Raw genomic sequence first — 16,218 nt, forward strand, 5'->3', positions numbered from 1 at the left:
TTTAAAGTTGATACTCTTGTAGTTGGTCTACTCTTGTAACGATTGTATCCAAAATGTAAAGTAATTCTGTTATTGCAGTATTGTGCACATGTAAGTATCACTATAAAAATTTCATCTCTTGTAGAGCCAAAATATATGTTATAGGCAAATTTCTTCATTACTATTCTTTTTGACCCTACATCCTAATGGGCTTTAAAACATATCATGTGGCGCATTCTTTTATGTCTACTCTGCTCGGTTTAGACCTTAAAGACATGTCTATACCAAACATTGTTTGAACTTCTTAGTTCTCCTTCCCATCGATTAGTCCTTATTTTCTGAAATAACCAACTATTTTAATCTCATGTGATATCTTTTTTATTCTCTCCCAGTTTCCATTTGCAAAGTGTAAATTGATAGAGGTATGTAAGATGAATGATAAAAGCTAGATACTACATGAACGATGTATAGCTGGTGTATTCATAATCTAATATATATATATGTGAATATATATGCACATATGTATATTTATAAGCTTATATTTGTATGTATAGTTATACCTTGTTTTATTACACTTTGTTTTGCTTCACATACATGGTGTTTTTTTTCATGTTGAAGAATGTGGCAATCATTTGACAACCCGGTCTATCAGCACCACTTTTCTAACATTTGCTCACTGTGTCTCTGTCACATTTTGGTAATTATCACAATATTTCAATTTTTCATTGTATTTTTATGGTGATCTGTTGTCAGTGACCTTTGATATTATTATTGCAGTTATTTGGGGGGGTACCACAAATAGTACCCATATAAGACAGCAAACTTAACAAATGTGTGTTCTGACTGCAGATATGGAGGAAATAGCCAAGAGAGCTAGAATTAGATTTTAAAGATGTGGCTGAATTGCTGCAATCTAATGATAGAAATTTAACAGATGAGAGATTGCTTTTTATGGATGAGCAAAGAAAATGGTTTCTTGAGAATCTATCCTTGGTGAAGATGATATAAAGATTGTTGAAATGACAACAAAGTATTTACAATATTACATAAACTCAAGTGGTTAAACCAGTGGTGGGGTTTGAGAGCATTGACACCAATTTTCAAAGAAGTTCTATGGGCAAAATGTTATCAAACAGCATTACACGCTGCAGAGTAATCATTCATGAAAGGAAGGGTCAATTGATGTGGCAAACTTTATTGTCTCATTTTTTTTAACGTTTATTCATTTTGAGAGAAAGAGTGGGAGAGGAACAGAGAGAGAGAGAGAGAAGGGGAGAGAGAGAGAGAGAGGGAGAGAGAGAGAGAGAGAGAGAGAGGGAGAGAGAGAATCCCAAGTAGGCTGCACGCTCTCAGCGCAGAGCCTGAATCAGGGTTCGATCTCACAAACTGTGAAATCATGACCTGAGCTGAAATCAAGAGTTGGACATATAACCAACTGAGCCACCCAGGTGCCCCTTTATTGTCTCATTTAATAAATTGCCACAGCCACCACAACCTTCAGCAACTACCACTCCAGTTAATCAGCAAGCTTCAACATCAAGACAACATCTTCCACCAGCAAAAATGTGATTTGTGGAAATCTCAGATGATGGTTAGCATTCTTTAGCAATAAAGTTTTTTTTTTTCGCCCCAGACTCTGAGATCAAGACTCGGATGCATAAGCAAATGACCCATCCAGGTACCTCAACATAAAGTATTTTTACTTAAGGTATGTACATTGCTTTTTAAATATAATTCTATTGTATACTGACTAGACTATATCATAGCATAAAAATAATTTTTATAAGCACTGAGAAACCAAAAATAAATTATTTGACTCACTTTATTGTAATATTTACCTAATTATGATCCGGAAGCAAACCCACAATAACTCTGAGGTATGCCTGTATATGTATACATATCTATTGTGTGTGTGTGTGTGTGTGTGTGTGTGTAAAGAGAGAGAATATATAAATGTGATCTTTTTTCATCTCTTTAACCTCAACTTGAAGCCAGTTATCAGTAATCTTTTTTTGCTTGATTCTAAGAGTGGATTTGAAAAAAAAAATTAGGCTTGTATATTTTCTCCTCTACTGAGCATAATTTAACATATTTTAACATAGTATAAGAGCACAAAATAAAGTAAGCAAATGTAAGAGGGAAAATGAAAAGAAAAAAGTACAAATTAAGGTCATTCATTTTTGTTGAAAGAAATGTAGATGTTATATTCATCTCCTACATTAATATGATCTTCTATCTTGATTTCATGAAGAATGAGACTGATGTAGGATGAGGAATATAAGACAGTTCATTCAAGCTAGTTATGGGCTTCTTGGTTCTAAATTTTTTTTAATGTTTATTTATTTTTGACAGAGAGAGCGCACGCGCGCGCGTGCGCATGAGCGGGGGGAGGGGCAGAGAGAGGGCGACACAGAATCTGAAGCAGGCTCCACGCTCTGAGCTGTCAGCGAGAGCCCAATGCAGGACTCACGAACCATGAGGTCATGACCTGAGCCGAAGTCCGACACTCAGCGACTGAGCCACCCAGGCGCCCCAGGCTTCTTGGTCTTCTACCATGTGTTTAGCACTTCTCTTTTGGGTGGGAAAAGAATCCTCTATATTTTCCTCACCATAAAAATAGATGTAATTGTGATATTTATGACATGATGCAACAAGGATCAGAATATGTATATCCTCTGAGATTATTATATATTTATATATCAGTATTAATCAATGTTATATACATGTAATTCAGCAACAGTCAGGGCAGCATAACATATTTACAATTTTGAAACAAAACATTACAAATTGACTTTGGGACTAGAAACAATTAGGCAGGTTGGAAAAGCATAAGTGAAGACCTAATGCAGGAAAATAATTGAGACCTAGGAAAAGCTAGAGAACAAGGACAAGGATGGTAAGAAACATTTGGGCATTGTTATGCTAAAAACTAAGGGAATCTACTTGTATTTGAATTCTCCAGAAAAACAGGACCTATAGAAGACAGAGAGATGACAGATAGATACAGATATATAATGAGGGGCTGGCTCACACAATTATGAAGGTTAAGTCCCATGAACTGCCATCTGCAAGCTGAAGGCCCAGGAAAGTCAATGGTATTGGTCTGGTCAAATCCCAAATGTCTGAGAACTAGGAAAGCCAATAATCACAGGCTGAGACCAAAAGCCTGAGAAGCAGGGGTGCCAATAATTGAGAGCAGGGGAAGATGGATGCCCCAGCTCAAGCAAAGAGGCCAAAGTCACCCTTTCTCTGCCCTTTTGTAATATTTGGGCCCTCAACAGATAGATAATGGCTAATCACAAGCTAAGGATGATCTTTACATAGTCTAATGATTCAAATGTGAATCTCTTCTGGAAACACCCTCACAGACACACTCAGAACGTGATGTTTTACAAGGTATCTGGGCATTCCTTAGCTCAGTCAAGTTGAACACAGAAAATTAACCATCAGACCACTAAATGTTTTTTTTTCTGAGTAAAGTAACATGCTCAGCTTTATCAACCCTATGAAGTTGATAAGAGATAGAAGCTGGAAAATGGTCACCTTTAGTCTGGAAAGCCGACCTATAGCCAGCATAGTTCTGATAAGGATCATATCTGTTCTGGTTGCTCCAATCTTAAAGGGTCTCATGACTGTCTGTACATCTCACTGACAGTTAATATTGAACTGAATGATAAGCACCAGAGAACTCTTGTAAAATTTTACACACAGAAATTCGAAGAAAACATTTATGATCTAATACTCTCTACATGTCCTTCCCCCCAGAGCACTAAGTCTATAACCACCAGCTTCATACAGCAAAAGGTGCAGCTCTTTCTGCTTATGGGCCCTGTCCCCTTGCTACTCAAACAAACTTACTAAGTTGCATTATACAAAGTCTCAAGAGTTCTTTCCTTACTACTGTGCTTCAGACCCTGCAAAAGAATCAGCTGGAATACATGTTTGTTTCCTTATATTTCCAATTTAACAGTCTAACAAATTTAATTTTTATTTTTTGTGTTTTTTGATATTACTTCACTGTAGAATCCTTTTTTAAAATTTTTATTTTTATTTTTATTTATATCCAAGTTAGTTAGCATATAGTGCAACAATGATTTCAGGAGTAGATTCCTTAATGCCCCTTACCCATTTATCCCATCCCCCCTCCTATAACCCCTCCGGTACCCTCTGTTTGTTCTCCATATTTAAGAGTCTCTTATGTTTTTGTCGCTCCCCCCCCTCGATGTTATATTATTTTTGCTTCCCTTTCCTTATGTTTATCTGTTTTGCATCTTAAAGTCCTCATATAAGTCAAGTCATATGATATTTGTCTTTCTCTGACTAATTTCACTTAGCATAATACCCTCTAGTTCCATCCACATAGTTGTGAGTGGTTAACAAATTTATTTAAATGAACAGCTTACTTTTTAATCTCTGGAGTAATGAGAGTACCAATAGTTTCAATAATATTTAGTCTTACAGTAAAATTCCTTCTCAGATTTCATCATGATTTTACCAAGCTTTAATCAGAATCTTGGGTCTGGTGTTTAACCAACCAATAACATGCATACAATGGTAGCTGAAATACCAGAAATTGTGATTGAACTTACTAAATTCATAGCTGTAGACATAGAACAAAATGGCGATTTCTTCAATAAATATTGTGTTCGTATGATAGTTTAGGCACCACATTAAATGCTGGGGAAACAAATAAGGAAAGAGTGTATGCCTACAAAGCATCACAGTCTAATGGCTGAAAGAGTTCAGAGTAAGTAACATAATAAAACAATAGAAGGGGATCAATGCAGGGGCTACAGGGTCCATGAAAGGGGCACAAATTCCAGATTATTGGCTTGGTAAAGGTTCTCTACAGGAAGAAATTTTTGAAATTAATTTATTCAGCTAACTAGAATTGATATAGGTAAAGAAGGAAGAAAATAAAATTGAGACAATATGATAAGAATGTTTAAAAGGGAAAAATGTGGTATATGGTGGAAAAGCAGGTAATTCCATATTCATGCTATAAATTGAAAGAGAAAATTATTTCTCTGTTGAGTAGGAAAAACAGTCCAACTGGATAAGACAAGCAATAGAATATACTATTTCCTTAAGATTGTGAGCCCTTAAGATAGGGCTAAGGATATGAAAACAAATGCTATAATTAGAAGAATAACTAGAAACTACATAGTCAAATTATTTTTTATAATTTCACAGGAATAGGTTTTTTTGCTTTATATCCAAACTATGTAAATGTTTTTATAAATTATTGTATAAACTTATTATAAACACTTTTAAATGATTTTAACATTGCATGCTCTATAAAAAGTTCATAATGGTAGGTGTTCAGAACATTATTTGGGTTTGTTATATATAATTCATTTGTCTCTTATGTAGTTCAAAACCCTAACATGGTTCATTTAACATGATTAAAGTTGAAATATATTATACTTCTATAATATAGAACTATTATGTTTATGGCCACTTTTAAATAAAATCAGTATTAAAAATTGTCAAAATAATCATGAGTAGAAACTTGGATGGTCTTTTATACTGGAAAAAGATGAAAAAGTAATAATGCGTAGCAAACATTTTCTAGCATGTACATAAATAGAAATTTCATCTAACCAGAGGGATTCCCCTTAGGAATTGTGATAATTCTATTTAATGTTCTGGAAACAAGTTTTGAATGATGTTCTCTATGCTTTTGGATGCAAAAAAAAAAATATTTTCCCCACAATCTCACTATTTTGACGCTTCACCACCAATTCCCAAACTTCATTTTCTCGTCACTATAGTAGTTAAACAGTGATTCTTCAAACTTCTGATTGATAGGGGTGGGCCGTGTGATACAGTTCTGAATAATAAAATGTAATAATCTTTCTGAGGATTTTTTTTCCTAGTTAAAAAAAAAGAAGAGACAAGTGTGGATTGTCTTAATCTTTTTTTTTTTCTTTTTCCTGCCTTCAACCTGAGTGTGGTACAGCAACATACACAAGGGCATAGGTATGGAAAGTGTATAGTTAATGCTATTAGAAACTGCCAAACTATTTCTAAAAGAAATAGTATCATTTCATATCCCCACTAGCAATGGGTAAGAATTATAGTTGCTTACCTTCTTACAAACACTTAGCATTTTCAGTATTTTCAAAAATTTTGTTTTAGTTATTCTGCTGGATATTTGGTAGTAACTCATAGTGGTTTTAATTTTTAATTCCCTAGTGACTAGTAAGTTAGAATATCTTGGAGCGACAGCGACGCAAGATGGCAGCCACCACGGGCTCAGGAGTAAAAGTCCCTCGCAATTTTCGACTGTTGGAAGAACTGGAAGAAGGCCAGAAAGGAGTAGGAGATGGCACAGTTAGCTGGGGTCTAGAAGATGACGAAGACATGACACTTACAAGATGGACAGGGATGATAATTGGGCCTCCAAGAACAATTTATGAAAACCGAATATACAGCCTTAAAATAGAATGTGGACCTAAATACCCAGAAGCACCCCCCTTTGTAAGATTTGTAACAAAAATTAATATGAATGGAGTTAATAGTTCTAATGGAGTGGTGGAACCAAGAGCCATATCAGTGCTAGCAAAATGGCAGAATTCATATAGCATCAAAGTCGTCCTGCAAGAGCTCCGGCGTCTAATGATGTCTAAAGAAAACATGAAACTCCCTCAGCCGCCCGAAGGACAGTGTTACAGCAATTAATCAAAAGAAAAACCACAGGCCCTCCCCTACCCCCTCCCATTCGATTTAAGCAGTCTTCATTTTCCACAGTAGTAATTTTTCTAGATACGTCTTGTAGACCTCAAAGTACTGGAAAGGAAGCTCCCATTCAAAGGCAATTTATCTTAAGATACTGTAAACGATACTAATTTTTTTGTCCATTTAAAATATATAAGTTGTGCTATAACAAAAAAAAAAGTTAGAATATCTTTTTATCTGCTTATTGGCCTTTCACAGGCTTTTAATTCTTTTACTCATTTTTTGAGTCATTTGAATTATTACTGAGTTATCAGTGTTATTTATACATTTTTGATATAATATTCTTGTTCAAGTCTTGATGACTATACATATTCATTTCTTCTGAAGAGATACCTAGAATTGGAATTTCTGGGTCACAGGGTAAATGTAGATTTAGATTTATAAGAAACTGATGACTAGTTTCTAAAGAGGTAGTCAAGATAATTCCTTATGAGTTTCACATATTTCTGTATTTCTCTCCAGCAAAGACACTGAGAGCCTTTGTTCCAGACTATTTTTTGTGTCCATACACACACACACACACACACACACACACACACACACACATATATATATATACATACACATGCACACACATATATAAAGGGAGAGAAAACAGACTAAAAGGATAGAGCTTGCTCTCTCTCCAGATTCATTAAGGATCCAATGTGAAAACATGTCTTCCTTAAAGGCAGAGGTCAGACGGGTTTAGTGCACATTATAAAACAATTAAATTTCTGAAGTTTGTGATTCCTTAGTTAGGATGTGACCACTGGACCCATCTATGTGGAAACTCTCTATTATTTTTGTGGGACCTGGTGGTCAGGGGAAACATACAAACATGAAGCCTATGCTGCTTACTGTGCCATGAGCAATAAGTTATTTAAGTTTATTTTATTTATTTTGAAAGAGAGGGAGAGAGCATGTGCACATGCATGCATGCAAGCAGGAAGGGTGCAGAGAGAGAGGGAGGGAGGGAGGGAGAGAGAGAGAGAGAGAAAGAGAATATCCCAAGCAGTCTCCATGCTGTCAGTACAGAGCCTGATGTGGGGCTCAATCTCATTAACCATGAGATCATGACCTAAGCCAAAATCAAAAGTCAGATGCTTAACTGACAGAGCCACCCAGGTGCCCCAAAAGTCATTTATGTATCATGCAGAAATCTTGTGTTTTCTGATAGCTACAGAAAACAGCAAAGGATTAAAATATTACCTGCCAAGTTATGATAAATCTCAGACAATTCACAATTATTGATAAGTGACAATTTATACTCTCCTTAGCAATGTTTAATGGTATTGAATATTCCATATTCCTCCCCAAGTTTTATATTGTTTAATGTATTTTTAAAATATTTATGCTTCATAAAGAATTTTAATTGAGGGGTGCCTGGATGGCACAGTGGGTTAAGCATCTGGATCTTGATTTTGGCTCAGGTCATGATCTCAAGGTTTGTGAGATCGAGCCCTGAATGGTGCTCTATGCTGAAAGTGTGGAGATTGCTTGGGATTCTTTCTCCCTCTCTCTCTGCCCCACCTTTCAAAAATAAATAAATAAACATTTAAATAAAAACAAATTTTAAATTGATTTAAAAAAATTTTTTTTTACGTTTTTTTTATTTATTTTTGGGACAGAGAGAGACAGAGCATGAATGGGGGAGGGGCAGAGAGAGAGGGAGACACAGAATTGGAAACAGGTTCCAGGCTCTGAGCCATCAGCCCAGAGCCTGACGCGGGGCTCGAACTCACGGACCGCGAGATTGTGACCTGGCTGAAGTCGGACGCTTAACCGACTGCGCCACTCAGGCGCCCCTAAATTGATTTTTTATTAAGGTGTTAAAATTTTTATTTCCTATTTTAGTTTCCATTGTTTAAGATTAGCCATTTTATTATTATTCTTTTTTACCTGGTATTACTGTTAAAGGCATTTGCCTTTGAGACTTATTTATTATTTCCAAGAACTAAATTATTAGGTGGCATACAATTTTATATGAGACTTTCTTTCTAAGAGTTTAAGATCTTTACAACTTTTATCAAACTGGGAAATTTTTAAACAATTTCTTAAATATGTTTTTTTTAGCTTATACAACTTCAAAACAAATAGAATATATATTTGACTGGTTTATATTGACTCACAATTCACTGAAATACTATTCATTGTTTGTTTTATTTCTTTTGCCAGCTTTTTTTCTCTTTGGGTTTCTACATAGTTATTGCTTGATCACCATGTCATCAAGTTCTCTAATTTTTCTTCAAATGATCTTATCAGTTGTTATTCTTATTCAGTAACATTTAGATATCCCATAATATACTTTTATTCTTTAGAATATTCTTTGCTTCCTTTTTAGATCTTCTATTTCTTTCCACATACTGTTTGTGTTTTGTCTTTAAATATTTGAGCAAGTTGATAAGCTTATAATAGAGGTTTCAAAATCACGCTTTCAATCCACCATATTTATTATTTCTGTCTGCAATGACTGATTTTTCTCTCAAATGACAGCCACATTTTCTAATTTCTTCATTTTGTGTTATTATTACTATTATTATTTTTTTTGTAGACTAATAGTATGAATGTTACATTTTGTATGGAACAGAATTTTGTTTTGTTTAATGATGGCTGATGTTTGTTTTGTCAGGCATTTTGGTTATTTATTAATCAATTTTATCATGTTAAGACTTGTCTTTAAGCTTTGTAAGGATGTGTCTAAATTATTCTAGGATTTTATTCTATAACTATATTAGCGTTACTACTAAGAAATGCCCTAGCTCACTATTGAATTCCCAAGTGTTCAATGAGGACATTTCAACTCTGTGTGAGTTTTGGGAAATGTTCATCTTATAGCATTCCTGACATTTGCTGTCTGGCCTCATGTAACATTTCACCCAATGCATGAATGCATTAGTATTTAAGCAATAGATTCAAAGATATATGCTATGGACAGTATTGGTGCCATTCATATGTTGAAGCCTTATTCCCAATGGGATGGTATTTGGAACGTGGACCTTTGGGAGGTAATTAGGTCATGATAAGAAAGTCCTTGTGAATGAGATTAGTGTCCTTATAAGAAGAGACATGAGAGAGACAATCTCACTCTTCAACTTATGGGCATACAGCAAGAAGGCATCTTTCTGCAAATCAGGAAGATTACCCTTATGAGGAACTAAATAGTCTGGTCTCTTAATCTTGAACTCTCTAGCCTCCAATGCTGAAAGAAATAAATTGTTTCAGCCACTCAATCTATGGTATTTTTACTATAGCAGCCCAAACAAATAAAGACAATACTTTTATGCAGATATCTGGAGCTCATTTTCTGTAAAATTCCTTTTTCCATAGTACTCATATGCCTGTTTACAATTTTCATCCAGAAGACTTCCTGAATTCAACTCAGCAAGACTGTTTTACTTTTCGTGGATTTCCTAAATACAATGCCACCTGGGAAATTACCTCAGAAATCAGTCAGGGAAATCATAGGACTTTCATCATAGGTTTTCCTTCTCTCAGAATCAGAGTCTTTTGCTGCCCGTGGTCCAATGACTGAAAGCACTTGTTTTGTTTTATATTTTGCCCAATTTTCTAGTAGCTTATGAAAAAGGACCAACTCTAGTACTGGTTATTTTAATAGGATTAAAACAAGTCTCTGACACTTGTATTTACATTAAAAATGAAAATTACAGTTAGAGGGGTTGACCAATATAGCAATACAAGAGGCTCCTGAACTCACCTTCAAGCATAGGGTATATTAAATGTATAGCTATACACGAAGAAATTACCACTGAACAAAATCCAGAAAGCAGTTGAGCACCCCCTACACACTGGACAAGTGAGAATACACTCACATCAAAATGGGTAGGAAAGGCTGAGACACTTCCACCATAAACAGCATCTCTGGCACATTGACATACAATTGGGAGAGAACCCCTAACTTCTAGCTTCTCCCTGATCAGAAAACAGTCTAGCTCCCACATGTAGTGCCCCCATCTTTAACATTCCCATTTAAGGGGATGTGCCCCCGAAAACACACAACTCTGAAAGCCAGTGAGGCTTGCATCCATGAGACCCACATGACAATAGCAAACAAAGAGCTGTTGCAATCAAGCATGTGAGCACTTATAGCTATACCCCCAGGGCTCAGTATATAGGAAACAGACAAAGTCCTCAGTTTTTCTCTGAAAGAAGTCCATTTACATACTTTCAAAGCTATGGCTCGAGAGCCAGTTTTCTAATTTAGAACACATTTAGGGACTAGCTATAATCCTCCAAAGAGACCGGGAAAAATGGTAGATGTCGCCACCTTCTCCATCTACCTCATGCCAAGACACCAATAACTCCCTGGAAGAGCTTGTATACATGTCTGGTGCTCCAGCTCTTATGCCTTCTTCCTGAGAACTCCAAATTACCTGGCTCTAATAACCAATGGAGCTTGTATTCATGAGTTGCACAGGACTGTAGCAAACAAAGAAGCAGTTTTTAATAAGCACAAGAACACCCAGAGAAAAAGTGAGGACCAGATGGCTTTGCTACTAAAGATTTAAGGAAAAACTAATCTAAGTTTTTTGCACACTAAAGGCAATTAAAAAAAGGAGGGGATATTTCCAAATTTATTTTATGAAGTCAGCATTATCTTTTTGATACCAAAGCCAGGCAAGAACACTACAATAAAAGAAAACAGATTTAACCTGAGAGGGAATAATATGACTGGACCTAAATATAAGCATCAAGGGCTCACCAAAATTTATACTGAGTCTGGAGAAAGATGGTGGAGTAGGAGGACTTTGATCTCTCTCCAGCACACTTTTACAGATAGGTACCATCCACATGTAAATCGATGAATTGGAGAGTGATTTCAAGATTGGCAGAACAAACTCCACAACTAAATATAGAGAAGAAGCTGCATCTAAAAGTTTAGAAAAGTCAGAAGGATGGAAAGAGGCTGTCCACAGGAGAGGGCAGAGAAATGGGCCCTTACACCAGGGAGTTCATACAGGGAAGACTAATCTCGATTAATATTTGGCTTTAAAAACTAGAGGGGCTTTTAGAAGTGGCGCCTGGGTGGCGCAGTCGGTTAAGCGTCCGACTTCAGCCAGGTCACGATCTTGCGGTCTGGGAGTTCGAGCCCCGCGTCAGGCTCTGGGCTGATGGCTCAGAGCCTGGAGCCTGTTTCCGATTCTATGTCTCCCTCTCTCTCTGCCCCTCCCCCATTCATGCTCTGTCTCTCTCTGTCCCCAAAATAAATAAACGTTGGAAAAAAAAATTTTAAAATAAAAACTAGAGGGGCTGAATTCTGTGAGTTTTTAAAATCAGTAGGATTTGGAGCATAGAGCTTGAAAATTCAGCTGACTTAGGACTGGAAAATCCAGGTGGGCAAGTGATAACTAGGTCACCACCTCTAAAGAGACAGTAGCCTCTGCTAAACCCATCTATATGCTGTCCACAAGGGACTCATTTTAGATCTAAAGATACCTACAAAGTGGAAGTGAGGAGATGGAGAAACATTTATCATGTAAATGGATGTCAAAAGAAAACTGGAATAGCAATATTTATAACAAAATAAACGTTAAGATAAAGACTGTAACAAGAGACAAAGAAGGATTATATGCTAAAGGGAACAATCCAATACAAAGATATGACAATTGTAAATATTTATGCACCCAATGTAGAAGCACTCAAATACATAAAACAATTTATAACAAACATATAGGAAATAATCAGTAATGATACAATAATAGTAGGGGACTTTAAAATTCCATTTACATCAATAGACAGATCATCCAAACAGAAAATCAACAAAGAACAATAACTTGGAATGACACACTGGAATAAAAGGATTTAATAGATATATTCAGAACATTCCATCCTAAAACAGAATATATATTCTTTTTAAGCACATGGAATATTCTCCAGAAAAGATCACGTATTAACCCATAAGACAAATCTCAACAAATTTAAAAGGAGTGAAGTCATATCAGACATCTTTTCTGACTATAACACTATGAAATTAGAAGTCTATGATAAGAAGAATTCTAGAAAGACCACAAACACATGGAGGTTAAATAACATGCTACTAAACAATGAATGGGCCAACTACAAAATAAAAGAAGAAATAAAAGTACATGAAAACAAATGAAAATGAAAACACAATGGTCCAAAACCTTTGGGATACAGCAAAAGAGTTGTAAAAGTTTATAACAATACAGGTCTACTCAAGAAACAAGAAAAGTCTCAAATAAACAACCTAACCTTACATGTAAAGGAGCTAGAAACAAAAACAACAACAATAACAACAAATGAAGCCTAAAGGCAGTGTAAGGAAGTAAATAATAAAGATTAAGGCAGAAATAAATCACATAAAAACTGAAAAAAAAATTATAACAAATCAATGAAATCAAGAGTTGGTTGTTTGAAAAAATCATGAAAATTGATAAAAATCTAGCCAGCATTATCACAAAGAGATACTTATTTTATCCAAATAAATAAAATTACAAATGAGAGTGAAGAAATAACCACAGAAATACAAGTAATTATAAGAGAATATTACATAAAACTATATGTCAACAAATTAGATAATCTGGAGGAAATGGATAAATTCCTATAAATGCATAAACTACCAAAACTTATCAGGAAGAAATATAAAATTTGAACAGATTGTTAACCAGAAAATAAATTGAATCAGTAATCAAAACATTCCCAGCAAACAAAAATCCAGGGCCAGATGGCTTCACAGGTAAATTCTACCAAACATTTAAGGGATACTTAGTACCTATTCTTTTCAAACTATTTCAAAAATTAGAAAAGGAAGTAATACTTCCAAATTCATTCTATGAGGCTAGCATTATTATGATGCCAAAACCAGATAAAGACACCATTAAAAAAAAGATCTACAGGCCAATATCCCTGATGATCATAGATGCAAAAATCCTCCACAACATACTAGTAAACCAAATCCAACAAAACACTAAAAAAATCATTAACCATGATCAAGTGGGATTTATTTCTGGGTTGCAAGAGTGGTTTAATATTCAACAAATCAATCAATGGGATATATCACATCTCTAAGAGAAAGGATAAGAAACATGATCATTTCAGTAGATGCAGAAAAGGCATTTAACAGAGTACAACATCCATTCATGATAAAAAACCCTCAAAAAAGTAGATTTAGAGGGGACATACTTCAACATAACAAAGGCCATATATGAAACACTCACAACTATCATCATCTTCAATGAGGAAAAAACTGAAAGCATCTCCCCTGAAGTTAGGAACAAGACAAGGATGTCCACTCTCACCACTTCTGTTAATCATAGTACTGGAAGTCCTAGCCATAGAAATCAGACAAAAAGAAATAAAAGTCATCCAAATTGGTAAGGAAGAAATAAAATGTTCACTGTTTGCAGATGACATGACGTTATATATAGAAAACCCAAATCACTCTACCAAAAAACTGCTAGAACTGACAAACAAATTCAGTAAAGTCTCAGGACACACAAAATCAATACACAGAAATCTTTTGCATTTCTACGTACCAATAATAAAGCAGAAGAAAGATAAATTAAGAAAACAATCCCATTTACAATTTTATCCAAAATAAGATATTAGGAATAACTTAACCAAAGAGGTAAAAGACCTGTACTCTAAAACAATAAAACACTGATGCAAGAAATTGAAGATGACACAAAGAAATGGAAAGAAATTCTATGTTCATGTATTAGAAGAATATTTTTAAAAATATCTATACTACCCAAAGCAATCTACATATTTAATGCAATCCTTATCAAAATACCAACAGCGTTTTTCACAGAACTAGAACAAACTATTTTAAAATTTGTTTGGAACTACAAAAGACTACTAATAGCCAAAGCTGTCTTAAAAAGGAAAATCAAATCCAGAGGCATCAAAATTCCAGACTTGAAGTTATACAAGGTTTACTAATCAAAACCGTATGATACTGGTACAAAGTAGACACATAGATCAATAGAATGGAATAGAAATTAATGTTCCACAAAGCAGGAAAGATGATCAAATGGGAAAAGAACAGTTTCTTTAACAAATGGTGTTGGGAAAACTAAAGAACAACAGGTAAGAGAAAGAAACCGGACCACTTTGTTACACCATACATAAAAATAAATTCTAAATGGATTAAAGATCTAAATGTGAGACTGAAACCATAAAACTGTAAAAGGGGACACGGGCAATAACCTCTTTAACATTGGCCAAAGCAACTACTTTCTAGATAACGTCTCCTGAGACAAGGAAAGAAAAAGCAAAAATAAACTATTGGGAATATATCATATTCAAAAGCTTCTGCACAACAATTGAAATAGTCATCAAAACTAAAAGGCAACCTACAGAGTGGGAGAATACTTTTGTAAATGACATATTTGATAAGGGGTTAGTATACAAAGTATATAAAAGAACTTCTACAATTGAACACCCCAAAAACAACCCAATTCAAAAATGGACAGAGGACATGAGCAGACCTTTCTTCAAAGAAGACATACAGAGGGACAACAGACATATAAAAAGATGCTCATCATCACTTATCATGGAAATGCAAATCAAAATTACAATGAGTTACCACCTCACATCTGTCAGAATGACTAAAATCAACAATACAAGAAATAACAGGTGTTCATGAAGTTGTGGAGGAAAAGGAACCCTCCTGCACTGTTGGTGGGAATGCAAACTGGTGCAGCTATGTGGAAAACAATATGAAGTTCCTCAAAAAGCTAAAAGTATAACTACCCTACATTGCAACCATCACACTACTGCTTATTTACCTAAAGAATACACAAACACTAATTCAAAGGGATGGGTGAACTCCTATGTTTATAGCAGCATTATTTGCAATGGCCCAGATATGGTAGCAAGCCAAGTGTCCATCAATTGATGAATGGGTATGGACACACACACACACACACACAAAACCATACAATGGAATATTATTCAACCATAAAAAACACAAAATCTTGCCATTTGCAATACATGGATGGACTTAGAGTAACATGTGGAATTTAAGAAACAAAACAAATAAGCAAAGGGAAAGAGAGAGAGAGAGAAACCAAGAAATAGACTCTTAGTTACAGAGAATGAATGGATGGCTACCAGAGGGTGGGTGGGGGAATGGTTTGAATAGGTAATGGAGATTAAGGAGTACATTTGTTGTGATGATCACTGGGTGATGTTTAGAATTGTTGAATCATTATATTGTATACCTGAAATCAATATAACACTATGTTAACTAATTGGAATTAAGAGAAAGAGTAAAAATAAAAAGTATGCATTGTAAAAAGAAAAACAAACAAACAAAAAGAAACAAAGAAAGACAAAGAAAGAATGAAAGAAAAAATGATAAGCCGATATTTCTGGTGAACATGCAGAAGTCTTCAACAAAATATTAGCAAAATAAAGTCAATAGCATTAAAAGAGTCATACAACATGATCAAGTGGGATTTACTTTTGGAATACAAGGATAGTTCAACATCTGTGAGTCAATAAATGTGATGCACATTATCTAAACAAAGTATA

At 35.0% G+C, this 16,218-nt stretch overlaps 1 protein-coding gene across 1 annotated transcript; it reads left to right on the forward strand.

Annotated features, from left to right (window-relative positions):
* The first annotated feature begins 6,211 nt into the window (after positions 1-6,211).
* LOC125175288 (ubiquitin-conjugating enzyme E2 variant 1) lies at positions 6,212-6,866 on the forward strand. Its single transcript, XM_047875717.1, has one exon. The coding sequence runs from the start codon at positions 6,220-6,222 to the stop codon at positions 6,661-6,663; it is 444 nt and encodes a 147-aa protein (XP_047731673.1). The 5' UTR covers positions 6,212-6,219; the 3' UTR covers positions 6,664-6,866.
* Positions 6,867-16,218: the final 9,352 nt, after the last annotated feature.

Source organism: Prionailurus viverrinus, chromosome C2, assembly GCF_022837055.1.
Source record: "Prionailurus viverrinus isolate Anna chromosome C2, UM_Priviv_1.0, whole genome shotgun sequence".
In the NCBI taxonomy this organism is placed as follows: domain Eukaryota; kingdom Metazoa; phylum Chordata; class Mammalia; order Carnivora; family Felidae; genus Prionailurus; species Prionailurus viverrinus.